The 15,062-nt window shown below is 54.7% G+C and overlaps 1 protein-coding gene across 1 annotated transcript in view; it reads left to right on the top strand.

Moving 5' to 3' along the window:
• The first annotated feature begins 6 nt into the window (after window positions 1-6).
• Window positions 7-15,062, top strand: part of OBSL1 (obscurin-like 1) — a 21,373-nt gene continuing 6,317 nt past the window's right edge. The window contains exons 1-11 of the mRNA XM_010861257.1: window positions 7-265; window positions 1,848-2,117; window positions 2,210-2,461; window positions 2,627-2,929; window positions 3,109-3,405; window positions 5,319-5,591; window positions 6,667-6,939; window positions 7,551-7,823; window positions 12,952-13,224; window positions 14,001-14,276; window positions 14,357-14,644. Coding sequence (XP_010859559.1) covers window positions 61-265; window positions 1,848-2,117; window positions 2,210-2,461; window positions 2,627-2,929; window positions 3,109-3,405; window positions 5,319-5,591; window positions 6,667-6,939; window positions 7,551-7,823; window positions 12,952-13,224; window positions 14,001-14,276; window positions 14,357-14,644 — 2,983 coding nt within the window. The 5' untranslated portion in view covers window positions 7-60. The remainder of the gene's footprint in view (window positions 266-1,847; window positions 2,118-2,209; window positions 2,462-2,626; window positions 2,930-3,108; window positions 3,406-5,318; window positions 5,592-6,666; window positions 6,940-7,550; window positions 7,824-12,951; window positions 13,225-14,000; window positions 14,277-14,356; window positions 14,645-15,062) is intronic.

Genomic DNA, 15,062 nt, shown 5'->3' with positions numbered 1-15,062 from the left:
TGCGCGCCCAAGACCTTCTGGGTGAACGAGGGCAAGCACGCAAAGTTCCGCTGCTACGTGATGGGCAAGCCGGAGCCAGAAATTGAATGGCACTGGGAGGGCCGCCCGCTGCTCCCCGATCGCCGCCGCCTCATGTACCGCGACCGAGACGGCGGCTTTGTGCTCAAGGTGCTGTACTGCCAGGCCAAGGACCGTGGGCTCTACGTGTGCGCCGCGCGCAATTCGGCGGGCCAGACGCTCAGTGCGGTGCAGCTGCACGTGAAAGGTACCACGGCGCCCCCGGGCGGCCGGGGCCAGGGGCGGCCGGGGCGAGGGGCCTCCAGCGCCCTCCCTGACCCCACTAACTCCAGCCCCACTCAGTGCCTAGAAGACAGCGAGGAGTAAGGGAGGCTGAATATTAAAATGCCATTTCCCACCTCCCTCCCTCCCATCCCCCAGGGATTCGCGTTTAGTACGTCTCCAAGGTATGCTCCAGGAACTTCTTAGCAAGCTCTCCAAATGATTCTGAGGCAGATGGTGGAAAACAACTCTTCCATAAAGGCCTTTAAGGAATGATTGAATGATTGATCCAGAGGGACCTACAACTCTTGTAGTTCAGTGTTTTTCAGCCTCTTTGTTATCTCACCACCCATTCCCCAATGGGGTTTTGTTATCTCACCACCCATTCCCCAATGGAAACCCCATTGGGGCCCCAGTGTATTATATAAAAGAATCATTTTATGGGTGTGAATTTCTAAATCCAAATTTGTAACATATATTTATGAAGTCAGTCGATGAGAACAAGGGATCTGTCTTATTAAGCACACACATTTTAAGCATTCATAACTGGGTCTAGCTTTTGAGCCCCATGGGGAAAGCGTAGCTTCAGGTGTCACACTGACAAACTCCCGATTCACACCAAAGGGAGAAAACTTGAGGGCAAAAAAAATGCCCCCCAATTTTTGACTATTCTGTCATTAGACTGCTCTCCGGGTTTGCAAGAAGAAGAAAGTGAAGGAGAGGAAATTTATATTTCAAAGTTGAGCCCCCAATGGTATTTAATAAACACTACATTGCTCATAACTAGAAAAGTCAGGGGTGAAAAACACGCCAAATTCACATTGGAAGTTAAAGCTGCCCATAATAGGAGTTCATCGCAACTCACGGCATAATACCTTCACTAGTTATTACCCAACTCTTTCCCTCAGAGAAAAATAGTTGGCAAATCTCCCGAGTCCGTCCTGGCACGCAGTCAAGCACGTGGCACCTGTACCACGGCTGGTGGCCTCTTGGGTACAGTTTGATGTGCACAAACCAGCCAGGCGGAGCTGAACTCTCACCCCCTGAGGACAGAAAAGTCCAGGACGAAGGCCGAGATTCCCAGAGCCAAGTGACAAGGCAGACGTGTTCCCCTAGCAGCCCAAGTGACCCCACTGGCCATTTCTGTCATCATGCTTTCTTTTTGTAAAATGCAGTTTTAAAAGTGGTTGAAGTACTTTCAAAATGAAGTTCAACTCAAACCCTTACAGAATTGTGTGTGGTGCCCATGAGGGGCCCCACAGAACATTTTGAAAATCCCTGATAACGGCCCCAAGCCCTTCTATCCTTTTCTCTGCTTTACAAATAAAGAAACTGCGGCCCAGCATCGTGAAAATGGCCTTGGTCAGGGTGATGTGTTAGGGTCAACGAGAATTCGGGTCATCTGACTTCCCTTCTGAGGATTTCTCTGAGTATACAACGCTACTAGCTCTGGGAGAAGAGCAAATGGCCTGAGCTACCATGGGTTTAGGCAGTGGGTGACAGAGGAGGGTCTTTCTCCCGGTCGGGGCCCTCTCCAGAGCCTTCTCTGGTCTCTCTCTTCTCCACAGAGCCCCGCCTCCGCTTCTCGAGGCCGCTGCAGGACGTGGAGGGCCGAGAGCATGGAATTGCGGTGCTGGAGTGTAAAGTCCCCAACTCTCGCATTCCCACTGCCTGGTTCCGCGAGGACCAGCGACTACTGCCCTGCCGCAAGTACGAGCAAATCGAGGAGGGCACGGTCCGCCGCCTCATCATCCACAGGCTGAAGGCGGACGACGACGGCGTCTACCTGTGCGAGATGCGCGGCCGTGTGCGCACCGTGGCCAACGTGACAGTCAAAGGTCGGCTGGCCGGTGGCGGGGCTGGGGGAGGCCGAGACAGAGGCAGGCCGGTGCCCAGTCCACGGGCTGATAATCTCCCATCCCTGTCTCAGGGCCCATCCTGAAGCGGCTGCCCCGGAAGCTCGACGTTTTTGAGGGCGAAAACGCGGTGCTGCTGGTGGAGACACGCGAGGCTGGGGTGGAGGGACGCTGGAGTCGCGACGGAGAGGACCTGCCGGCCACCTGCCAGAGCAGCTCGGGCCACATGCACGCCCTGGTCCTTCCAGGGGTCACCCGAGAAGATGCTGGGGAGGTCACCTTCAGTCTGGGCAACTCCCGGACCACCACTCTGCTTAGAGTCAAATGTGAGGGCCCCAAAGCCCCTAGGCAACCTCCTCAAGGGCTGGACAGGACGGTCAGGGCAGGAGGGTGACCAGATGACAGAGTCTGGGTTGGCAAAGTTGACTTTAGGTCCCAGGGATGTGGGAGGCTGGAACAGGGCTCGGATGCAAACCCTGCCTCTGTCTCAGGCATCAAGCACAATCCCCCAGGACCCCCAGTGTTGGCTGAGATGTTCAAGGGCCACAGGAACACGGTCCTGCTCACCTGGAAGCCTCCAGACCCCACCCCCGAGACCCCCTTCATCTACCGGCTGGAGCGGCAGGAGGTGGGCTCGGAAGACTGGGTACAGTGCTTCAGCATTGAGAAAGCCGGGGCCGTGGAGGTGCCCGGGGACTGCGTGCCGACCGAGGGTGACTACCGCTTCCGAGTCTGCACCGTCAGTGAACACGGCCGCAGCCCGCACGTGGTGTTCCATGGGTCTGCTCACCTGGGTGAGTTGGTCCTGTCAGCCCAGGCTGTCAGTGGCTGTACCTAAAGTTGTGCCCTCCCCATCACTCTTCCTCCCTTCCCCTGCGCTCCCCCCTCTCTCTAGCTATATGCCATCTACCTGCCAGTCTGTGCCCTCTGCCAGCCCCCTGGTTCTGATGGCCGTGCTCTGTCCCTGTCTCAGTGCCCACAGCTCGCCTGGTGGCTGGTCTGGAGGAGGTGCAGGTGTATGATGGGGAAGACGCCGTCTTCTCCCTGGATCTCTCCACCGTCATCCAGGGCACCTGGTTCCTTAACGGGGAGGAGCTCAAGAGTAACGAGCCAGAGGGCCAGGTGGGGCCGGGGCCCCTGCGGTACCGGGTGGAACAGCATGGCCTGCAGCACAGGCTCATCCTGCAGGCCGTCCGGCATCAGGACAGTGGGGCCCTGATCGGCTTCAGCTGCCCAGGTGTGCAGGACTCAGCTGCCCTCACCATCCAAGGTTGGTACTGGTGGGGACCACGGTGAGCAGATAGGGTCAAGACATAGAAGTCCCGTTAGCAAAGTGAGGCACACGCTATTCGTGCTTCTCACATCTGAGCCAGGAGTCAGGAGCATCCTAGGTGAGCTCAGATAGAGCACTCAGGGATCCAGAAGTCCAATTTCAACCCGTGCTTAGTCGCTCAGTCGTGTCCGACTCTGCGACCCTGACAGGCTCCTCTGTCCATGGGGATTCCATGGTGTGGGCTGCCATGGTTTCCTCCAGGGGATCTTCCCTACCCAGGGATCAAACCCAGGTCTCCTGCATTGCAGGCAGATTCTTTACCGTCTGAGCCACCAGAGAAGCCCGTATAGGAGATTCCTTGTTATTTTCACCAGCATCATATCCAAATTCTCTAGGGGTACTTTGTGGTTTGCAGAATTCGGTCATGTTTGTCATCTTAAAGACACAGACCTTGGCCCCTAGTCCCTGACCACTTCCTGCCCTACCATGTGATGGCTAACACTATCTGAGTCACTTCCTGTGTGCCAGGCACAATCCTAATTGCTTTACATATATTAATTAGCACAGACTGCTCAACAGCCCTAAATCTTCCCTTGTGGCTCAGATGGTAAAGCGTCTGCCTACAATGCGGGAGACCTGGGTTCAATCCCTGGGTCGGGAAGATCTCCTGGAGACGGAAATGGCAACCCACTCCAGTATTCTTGCCTGGAAAATCCATGGACAGAGGAGCCTGGTGGACTACAGCCCACGGGGTCGCAAAGAGTCGGACACGACCGAGCGACTTCACTTTCACTTCTTTCACTTTCTCAACAGCCCTACGGGATGTGTTCTTTTGTCATCCCCATTACAGATGGGGAAACAGACACAGGTCCAGTGACTTGCCCGAAGTCAGAAAACTGAGAAGTGCTAGTGCTGGATTATGAACGCAGGCGGTCTGGCTGCAGTATTGCACTCTGCCACCCTGAGGAAAGAGGAGAGGAGAGGGAATGAGGCCTCCTTGAGGATGACAGTTCTTGGCAGGAGTCTGAAAGTTCAGGGAATGCACTGGCATTTGCACCATTGCTGGAATTTGTAAGGCCAGTCACAGAATTCCTCAGTGTCCACGCACAGGGCCTGGAGGCAGTTAGCTCGCAGCAGCCCAGGAGGAGATCCAAGTAAGAAATACCCACAAAGAGAGCAGCATTACTAAAATACAACCCAGGTTCACATGGTAAAGAATCTATCTGCAATGCAGGAGACCTGGGTTCAATCCCTAGGTTGGGAAGAACCCCTGGAGAAAGAAATGGCATCCCACTCCTTCTTGCCTGGAGAATTCCATGGACAGATTAGCCTGGCAAGCTACAGCCCATGGGGTCTCAAAAAGTCAGACACACAACTGAGCAACTAATCTTTCACTAACATTGGGCTTTCCTGGTGATTCAGGCGGTAAAGAATCTGCCCGCAATGATGGAGACCTGGATTCGATCAGCTCAGGAAGGGTCAGGAATCTCCCTTGGAGAAGGGAATGGCAACCCACTCCAGCATTCTTTCCTGGAGAAGTCCATGGGGTTGCAAAGAATCAGACAAGGCTGAGTGACTAACACTTTCACCAATGTCAGAGTCATGCTGAGGGCTGGTTTATAATGCAGATTCTTTGACCCTTGCATGCTGGGGCAGGGGGAGGGGCAAAGCCTAGGAATCTGCATTTTCAGTAGGCTTTCTGGGAATTCTTATGCACACTAAAACCACTGCTCTTGAGAGTTGGTGTGTAAGCACAAAAAGAATTTTTAAAACCAACAGATGCATCACAACAGTCATCTAGCCTGATGTGCCCAGCCCCCTCCCCCAGCACATGCCCTGCAGTGGGGCGCTCACTGGGTAAGCAGAGCACAACCAGGGCGCTATCCATGACCACACCTCTCCCCACGCAGAGAGTCCCGTGCACATCCTGAGCCCCCAGGACAAGGTGTCGCTGACCTTTACAACCTCCGATCGGGTGGTACTGACCTGTGAGCTCTCCCGGGTGGACTTCCCAGCGAGCTGGTACAAGGATGGGCAGCAGGTGGAGGAGAGCGAGTCACTGGTGGTGAAGATGGACGGGCGCAAACACCGCCTGATCCTGCCCGAGGCCCAGGTCCAGGACAGCGGCGAGTTCGAGTGCAGGACAGAAGGCATCTCAGCCTTCTTCAGCGTCACCGTCCAAGGTCAGGGACTGAGGCAGCCTAGGCTCCCCCAGCCAAGGCTGACCCAGGGGGCTGTGCCAATCCTACCCCATCCCCTGCTCTGCCCGCTTGAGGGTCCCTTCCAGGGAGGGCCTAGGGGGCCAGGGGACATGTTTGCAGATCACGCTGCCCCCACACCACCCTCCAGCACACTTGGCCCTCATATACCCTCTGCTGGGAGGGATGTGAGGGGACCTCAAATCAATGAAGGGCAGGGGAGGTGGGAGCTAGCATTTGTTAGGCACTTGCTAGCCAAGCCCTGTGCTGGATACTTGAAATGTACACTTTCATTCAACATTCAAGGCTACATGAGAGCCAGTATATCTCCACTCATGGATGAAGTAGCGGAGACTCAGAGAGGTTATGCAAGTTGCTCACAATCACACAGCCAGCAACTACGCTACCTGGGTTCACACCCAGGACTGCTTATCCCACGCCGCAGGAGGTCAGGGTCAAAGGAAAGCTTTAGGTGCAGTGGTCCAGAGGTTCTTGGAAGCCAGTCCATGTTCTGGCTGCTTCAGAGACTAATATCAGGAAACCTATTATTAGTGCATAGCCTCTCCCCACCCCCACCCCAACCCCAGGCCTCCAGAGCCCGAATATCCAGGACAAAGCTTTGAGATCCACTCTAGGAGGACAACTCTGGAACCACTGAACCAGCTCAGTCTTCTCACTTTGAGTGGAAATCCTGTTACGGCCCCATTGCCAAAAGGTCCTTTGGCCCTGCGTGAATGTGCCCTGTGATGGGGAACTCACTACCTGTAGGGGGTGTTGCCCCAAGGTGACAGCACTGAGTCATTCCCACCTCCCACCTCCTCCCTGTCCTGGGGTCAGCCCACCAGGGGCTTCCTGGTAAAAGCCAAAGCAAGCAATGACCTCCTCTCAGCCTAGACAAAGGCCCTCTGTGTTCCCCCCACCCAGCACCCTCGGATCCTCTGGGGACTCCCAGGCCTGTCCACAGGATCGGCAATACTGACCTGTGACACCTCACCCACCACCATGGACTCAGGTGTTCCATGTGTGGGTGTTGGTGTGACCCCATCTCTGCTCCCTCCAGACCCCCCAGTGCACATCGTGGCCCCCCGGGAGCATGTGTTTGTGCACGCCATAACCTCTGAGTGTGTCATGCTGACCTGTGAGGTGGACCGGGAGGACGCTCCCGTGCACTGGTTCAAGGACGGACAGGAGGTGGAGGAGAGTGACTTCGTGCTGCTGGAGAGTGAAGGGCCCCACCGCCGCCTCGTGCTGCCCTCCGCCCAGCCTTCCGTCGGGGGCGAGTTCCAGTGCGTCGCTGGCGACGAGCGCGCCTACTTCACCGTGACCATCACAGGTGGGGCTCCAGGCAGGCCACGGGATGGGGCAGCTGTGCCCTGCTCCCGCCTGGACAGCCGGCACACTCCTGGGCCACCATTCCCCCCCCCCCAGCCGATCACACCTCATCCTTTCCCCCCAACCCATGGTCTGCACGCTGAGGTTCAGCCACTGCAGAAAATGCATTGTCATAAGCGCACTAGTCATAGCTACATGGCAGAGGGAAGCCCACCTTCTCTATTCTCCTGAAGGCCCTCCGAGGGGAGCCTTAGGGTAGTGTGGGGTGAGGAGACCCGAGCACTAGAGGGGTTAAAAGTCTCCTGTGGGAGACCTCAGCTCCGTCTGGGCACCCAACTCTCCTCTCCCCAACCTCACACTTCGTATAGCCCTGTCCCCACCCAGAGAATGGGGAGAGTTTCCTCAGGCGAGGCTGACACCACGGTCCCCACCGTGCCGCTACACCCCTGCTGTGCTTTGTGGTCATGTCACGGTTAGCTTTGAGCAACCATCTGAGCCGCTGTGAGCCCTGGTCCTTTCCAGGAGTAGGGAACAGGCGTGAACCGGGCAAGGTGGCCGGGCACCTCAGCCCCAGCCCCAGATGCCCAGCCACGGCTGTGTCGTGTCCTGCAGACGTCTCCTCGTGGATCGTGTACCCCAGCGGCAAGGTGTACGTGGCGGCCGTGCGCCTGGAGCGCGTGGTGCTGACCTGCGAGCTGTGCCGGCCCTGGGCCGAGGTGCGCTGGACCAAGGATGGCGAGGAGGTGGTGGAGAGTCCCGCGCTGCTCCTACAGAAGGAGGACACAGTGCGCCGCCTGGTGCTGCCCGCCGTTCAGCTGGAGGACTCGGGCGAGTACTTGTGTGAAATCGATGACGAATCCGCCTCATTCACGGTCACCGTCACAGGTGTGGGTCCACCCCCCGCCCCCGGGGTCATCAGAGGACTGCCCTGAGCCCTTGGGGAGCTGGCCACATAGCCCCTAGCTAGCACACTGGGGGCAGGGAGGAGGGGCTGCAGGTGCAGGAGGTGGTGGTGGGGGGTGGTCCCTGCCCAGAAGATCCGGGGATCACTGTTGGAGGAAGCAGGCTCCTCCCCAGCGCCCAAGCCAGGAATAGCTGTGCTCCACCAGCTCACTTACTGAGCAGTCTATATGTGTCAGGCGCTGGGCCAGGTGCTGTGGGTCACTGATGCTTATTGCATATAAGGTCCCTGCTCTCAGACAGGTGCCGGTCTAGCTGGGGGTGGGGTGGGTGCAGCCGTTAACCAGGGGTCGCAAACCGGCAGTCCCTCGGGCCTCATACAGCCCACAGGTGTGTTGTGTTTGGCCTGCAGAGTCATACCAAAGTCAGGACAGTTCCAATAACAACCCGGAGTTATGCATCCTCTTGAAAAAGCCGAAGACCCGGCGCCTCTGGTCCCGCTTCCCCCCTTGGCGACGAACAGCTGGCGCTGAGTAGCAGCTGCCCCCATAATTGGGGGCCCACATTCCTCTGTTTCACACCCACCCCCATCCCCCACTGTTCTTTTTTGCTCCCCTTCCTAGACTGCTTCAGCCTGGCCCCTGTGGGCATTTGAGTTTGCGACCCCTGTGTTTAACCAATAAACACACAAATAAATGTACGGTGACACTTCGTGACAAGTGCCGTGGAGGAAAGAGGGCTCAAGAGAGCCGGACAGGAGGTCAGGGAGGGCTTCGGGGAGAGTCACTGTGCCATCCGCAGGAGCCAGTCCTGGGCCAGGCTCTGGACACTCGGTAGCTCGCAGACACACGTGCATCCCTGCAGGAGTGGATAGCCTGGCAGGAAAGCCAGACACCTTAAGTCTTAGAGGGAGTGTCGCAGTAAGGTGCAGTGAGAGCTCAGGGCTGGGGGCTGCTAACCTGGTTGGCTAGCAGGCAGGAAGTAGCTTCAGAACAGATATTTGGAGCAGGGGCTGAGTTAGCTAAGTGGGGGTCTGGATTTGGACTGAAGGTCAGAGGTCAAGGTTCAAAGCAGGAAGGCACAGGATGATTACGGAAATGATGGTTCATTGCCGGAAACTTTGGGGCTACAGCTCATGGCGCCGATCACAGTGTGTACCTGAGCGGGGCGGGGAGTGTAAAACCCAGGTGGCTCTGGATGGCACTGAAGAACCCAGCGGCTGCACTGGAGCGACCATCCCGATGCCGGCACCTTCTGGTTGCCCTCCCCACTGACCTGCTCTAGAAACAAGGCTTCAGCCTAGATTTGAGCTACTTAGGGCCTCCCAACTCCCTGCATCCCAGATAGGACAGCCTGAAACACACAAGCCACAAAGCCAAAAAGGCCTTTCTGCACATATTCTGTTCTGTAGTGGCTGCCTTCAACCGCTCCCTCCCCAAGCCCTGGCCAGACATCATGGCTGCAGACACACACATTCCAGCCCATAATTGGCCTCCCCACAAAACACAAGATTCTTCCTGGTAAGTTCGCACAACACACCACCTTGGCTGTGGACCAGGAGAATCAGGTCCGATGCCAAGCTGAGGTCCCATAGCCTTGCAGACTCCCCAGTCCCATGGCTGCATGCCATCTACACTCCACTGCCTCCATCACTTCCCCCACCATTCAGGCAGCCACACTCCAACATCTCATGGCGCTGGTAGACCCAGAGAACCAACCTACATCATACAGACTATTAGAACAAGCCCAGTTAGGGAGGCAGAGGCAAGAGCTGGATGTACCCTGGTGGGCATGTCTGCCCATACTCCCCACTGCAAAGACCTAGACCAGGAAGCTAGCAGTTCCCCAGCCAGCCACTAGGGGGCCGAATGCTGAAGGAGCACTTCCGCGTCTTGGAGAGGATTAGGGGAGACCTCGAAGGTGCGTAGATGCCTGGGCAGCCCGGCGCTCAGAGCCCTTGTCACCTCCCACATTGACATCGCTCCTTTCTGTGAAAGGCTGACCACTCCAGAGCAGTTAGAGATGAACTCGAATCGGCATTTAACATCCCCAGGGAATTCAGGCACAGATGCAAATTCATTACTGAGTTTCCTACAAGCCTTAGCTTGGAATCCCTACCACTGCTGGCAGAGTCTGTCAGTTCAGTTCAGTCGCTCAGCTGTGTCCGACTCTGTGACCCCATGGACTGCAGCACTCCAGGCTTCCTGGTCCATCAACTGCCGGAGCTTGCTCAAACTCATGTCCACTGAGTCGGTGATGCCATCCAACCATCTCATCCTCTGGCATCCCCTTCTCCTCCTGCCTTCAATCTTGCCCAGCATCAGGGTCTTTTCAAATGAGTCAGTTCTTCTCATCAGGTGGCCAAAGTATTGGAGTTTCAGCTTCAACATGAGTCCTTCCAATGAATATTCAGGACTGATTTCCTTTAGGATTGACTGGTTGGATCTCCTTGCTGTCCAAGGGATTCTCAAGAGTCTTCTCCAACACTACAGTTCAAAAGCATCAATTCTTTGGCGCTCAGCTTTCTTTATAGTCCAACTCTCACATCCATACATGACTACTGGAAAAACCATAGCCTTGACTAGACAGACCTTTGTTGACAAAGTAATGTCTCTGCTTTTTAATATGTTGCCTAGGTTGGTCATAACTTTTCTTCCAAGGAGCAAGCGTCTTTTAATTTCATAACTGCAGTCACCATCTGCAGTGATTTTGGAGCCCAAGAAAATAAAATCTCTCACTGTTTCCACTGTTTCCCCATCTATTTGCCATGAAGTGATGGGTCCAGATGCCATGATCTTCATTTTCTGAATGTTGAGTTTTAAGCCAACTTTTTCACTGTCTTCTTTCACATTCATCAAGAGGCTCTTTAGTTCTTCTTCACTTCCTGCCATAAGGGTGATGTCATCTGCATATATGAGGTTATTGATATTTCTCCCGGCAATCTTGATTCCAGCTTGTGCTTTATCTAGCCTGGAATTTCGCATGATGTACTCTGTATATAAGTTAAGTAAGCAGGGTGACAATATACAACCTTAACATACTCCTTTCCCAATGTGGAACCAGTCTGTTGTTTCATGTCCATTTCTAACTATTGCTTCTTAAGCAGGTAAGGTGGTCTGATATTCTCATCTCTTTAAGAATTTTCCACAGTTTGTTGTGATCCACACAGTCAAAGGCTTTGGTGTAGTCAATAAAGCAGAAGTATATGTTTTCTGGAACTCTCTTGCTTTTTCGATGATCCAACAGATTTTGGCAATTTGATCTCTAGTTCCTCTGCCTTTGCAAAATCCAGCTTGAACATCTGGAAGTTCACAGTTCATGTACTGGTTTGGAGAATTTTGAGCATTACTTTGCTAGCATGTGGGGCTTCCCTGGTGGCTCAGAGGTTAAAGCGTCTGCCTACAAGGCAGGAGACCCAGGTTCAATCCCTGGGTCGGGAAGATCCCTTAGAGAAGGAAATGGCAACCCACTCCAGTATTCTTGCCTGGAGAATCCCATGGATGGAGGAACCTGGTAGGTTACAGTCCACGGGGTCGCAAAGAGTCAGACATAACTGAGCGATTTCACTTGCTAGCATGTGAGATGAGTGCAATTGTGGGGTAGTTTGAACATTCTTTGACTTTGCCTTTCTTTGGGATTGGAATGAAAACTGACCTTTTCCAGTCCTGTGGCCACTGCTGAGTTTTCCAAATTTACTGGCATATGGAGTGCAGCACTTTCATAGCATCATATTTTAGGATTTGAAGTAGCTCAACTGGAATTCCATTACCTCCACTAGCTTTGTTCATAGTGATGCTTCCTAAGGCCCACTTGACTTCGCATTCCAGGATGTCTAGCTCTAGGTGAGTGATCACACCATCATGGTTATCTGGGTCATGAATATTTTTCTTCTGTGTATTCTTACCACCTCTTCTTATTATCTTCTGCTTCTGTTAGATCCATACCATTTCTGTCCTTTATTGTGCCCATCTTTGCATGAAAAGTTCCCTTGGTATCTCTAATTTTCTTGAAGAGATCTCTAGTCTTTCCCATTCTATTGTTTTCCTCTGTTTGCACTGATCACTGAGGAAGGCTTTCTTCTCTCTCCTTGCTATTCTTTGGAAATCTGCATTCAAATGGGTATATCTTTCCTTTTGTCCTTTGCCTTTCGCTTTTCTTCTTTTCTCAGCTATTTGTAAGGCCTCCTCAGACAACCATTTTGCCTTTTTGCATTTCTTTTTCTTGGGGATGGTCTTGATCTGCCTCCTGTACAATGTTGCAAACCTCCCTCCATAGTTCTTCAGGCACTCTGTCTATCAGATCTAATCCCTTGAATCTCTTTCTCACTTCCACTGTATAATCATAAGGGATTTGATTTAGGTCATATCTGAATTGGTCTAGTGGTTTTCCCAACTTTCTTCAATTTAAGTCTGAATTTTGCAATAAGGAGCTTCCCTTTATCGAATGGTGGTTTTTCCTCCTGCCCTAGGTAGGTGTAGCCAGCTGTGACCATAAGGAAGTTGTTTAACCACTCTGTGCCTCAGTTTATTCATCTGCAAAATGAGTTTAAAACAGTACGTACTCCCTAGGATTGCTATCAGGGTGTAAAGTGCTTACAACTGTCCTGGAACTTTAGCAAACAATGTATAAGTACTTACCAATACTATTACAGATCTGCCATCCCTTATCCACAATCCTGAAACCAAAATAAGAAAGAAAACACTTAAAATCAAAAGGCTTTTTGTACATTTGGTATTAAAAGTTATTTCTGTAAAACCTGAGCTTAACTCTGTGAAGCTATTTGTACTTTTAAATTATCCTGCTTAGGGTGTATCTCCATATGTTACACTGCAGAGATGTTACTATGATTGATTCTGGGGGGTCCACAGTAGGGGCTGAGGGGGAGTATGTGCTATATGATAAATGCACCATTTCTAGAATTGGAAGCATTCTGGATGGTTCCAGCACATTCCAGCACACTTGTGGCCCCAGGGATTTCAGAGAACTGATTTTGGACCTATTACTATCCTTATCACTCTTAACGATTTGGGCAACCGGGATTTCATGCTGCCGGACGGCTCCAGGGAGGCTGACCGTGAGTCTGTGACAGCCTGTGGTTGTCCCTACTCTGCAGAACCCCCAGTGCGCATCCTATACCCCCGGGACGAGGTGACCTTGGTGGCCGTGAGCTTGGAGTGTGTGGTGCTGATGTGTGAGCTGTCTCGGGAGGATGCCCCAGTGTGCTGGTACAAGGACGGGCTGGAGGTGGAGGAAAGCGAGGCCCTGGTGCTGGAGAGCGACGGGCCCCACCGTCGCCTGGTGCTGCCCGCCGCCCAGCCCCAGGACGGGGGCGAGTTTGTATGCGACGCCGGAGATGACTCAGCCTTCTACACTGTCACCGTCACAGGTGGGCAGTCTCCGAGACCCCCTTGGAGAGGAAGAGAGGCAGGAGGCTGAGGGACAGATACCCACCCCTCCCAGTTCCTGCACCTTCAGGACCCCTGTGTGCCACACACAACTTTCCCCCTGTCCAGGCTTCCCTCCCTCCCAGCCTCCTCATTCTCAGCCATCAGAGAGCCCTGAGTTGCCCAAACCAGGTCAGGACAGTGGCCAGAGGCCTGGTGGAGAGAGCCCAACAATTGGGAGAGCTCATTCATTCGTGTATTCAACAAACACTGATCTGCTCAGCACCGTTCTGATGCTGAGGGATTCGGTAATGAACGAAGGAGAGAAAACCTGTCTTTATGGAGCTTGCCTTCTTGTGAGAGCAGACAGACAGCAAATAAGGGAAACAGGTGGTTTTTCAGGTGGTGATCAGTTCTTCAGAGGCAAAACAGGAAAAAGGGACAGGAAATGGAGGGGTAGGGAGGGCTGTGCATTAGGGTTAGATCTGTGAGTGTGGGTCTACCTCTTCCTGTCCATGCAACCCTGGGCAAGTCAGTTCCCTATAAAGAGGCTTCAGGTCCTCATCTATAAAGTGAAGGCAGAAATAGGGAGTGTCAGGAGTAGCTGAGAAAAGAACTGTAGTGTCCTTAGCATGACACCTGGCACACAGTAAGTGCCTACGGATTGTAGGTGGTACCATTTCCCAAGAGCTGCTCTGCAAAAGGAGAGGATTAAGAAACCAGTGGTCAGACAGGTAGAGGCCGAACCCACCCGATTCTGTCTCTGTTCACCCACCAGCCCCTCCAGAGAGGATTTTGCACCCAGCAGCCCGCTCGCTGGACCTGCAGTTCAGGGCTCCGGGGCGCGTGGAGCTGCGCTGCGAGGTGGCCCCAGCTGGGTCCCAGGTGCGCTGGTACAAGGATGGGCTGGAGGTGGAAGCATCGGATGCCCTGCAACTGGGTGCCGAGGGACCCACCCGCACCCTGACCCTGCCCCACGCCCAGCCCGAGGACGCCGGGGAGTATGTGTGTGAGACTCGCGATGAAGCCGTCACCTTCAACATCAGCCTGGCTGGTGGGTGCTCCTGGCCAGCCCGGGTCTGGGAGGCGGGAGCGGGGGGCATCACTGAGCTGACACACCCACCCTCTGTCCAGAGCCCCCTGTCCAGTTCCTTGCCCCAGAGGCAGCCCCTGGCCCGCTCTGCGTGGCCCCCGGGGAGCCAGTGGTGCTGAGCTGTGAACTGTCCAGGGCTGGTGCCCTGGTCTTCTGGAGCCATAACGGGAAGCCGGTGCAAACAGGTGAGGGCCTGGAGCTCCGAGCCGAAGGACCCCGCCGCGTCCTCTGCATCCGGGCTGCAGACCTGGCCCACGCAGGCCTCTACACCTGCCAGTGTGGGGCAGCACCGGGGGCCCCCAGCCTCAGCTTCACCGTCCAAGTGGCTGGTGAGTATAGCCCTGGGCAGGAAACCTGAGAGTCTCGCCCCTAAACCCTTGAGTCTTCCCCCTCTCTAGTGCACCCAGCCCCCGGCCCCTGCCCCACGGCTCTCAGTCCCTCTCCCAATCTGGCCTCCCACCACCCTCCTCCCCAGCCCTTGAGCCATTCCCTCCCAATGACACCCGGCCCTGACCCCACAGAGCCCCCCGTGCGGGTGGTGGCCCCCGAGGCAGCCCAGACGAGGGTTCGCCGCACCCCAGGTGGGGACCTAGAGCTGGCGGTGCGCCTCTCCGGGCCAGGGGGCCCTGTACGCTGGTACAAGGACGGGGAGCGCCTGGCCAGCCAGGGGCGGGTGCAGCTGGAGCAGGACGGGGCAAGGCAGGTGCTGCGGGTGCGGGGGGCACGGAGCAGGGACGCTGGGGAGTA

Source organism: Bison bison, unplaced genomic scaffold, assembly GCF_000754665.1.
Source record: "Bison bison bison isolate TAMUID 2011002044 unplaced genomic scaffold, Bison_UMD1.0 scf7180017864471, whole genome shotgun sequence".
NCBI lineage: Eukaryota > Metazoa > Chordata > Mammalia > Artiodactyla > Bovidae > Bison > Bison bison.
This window is presented reverse-complemented; position numbering and strand designations above follow the sequence as displayed.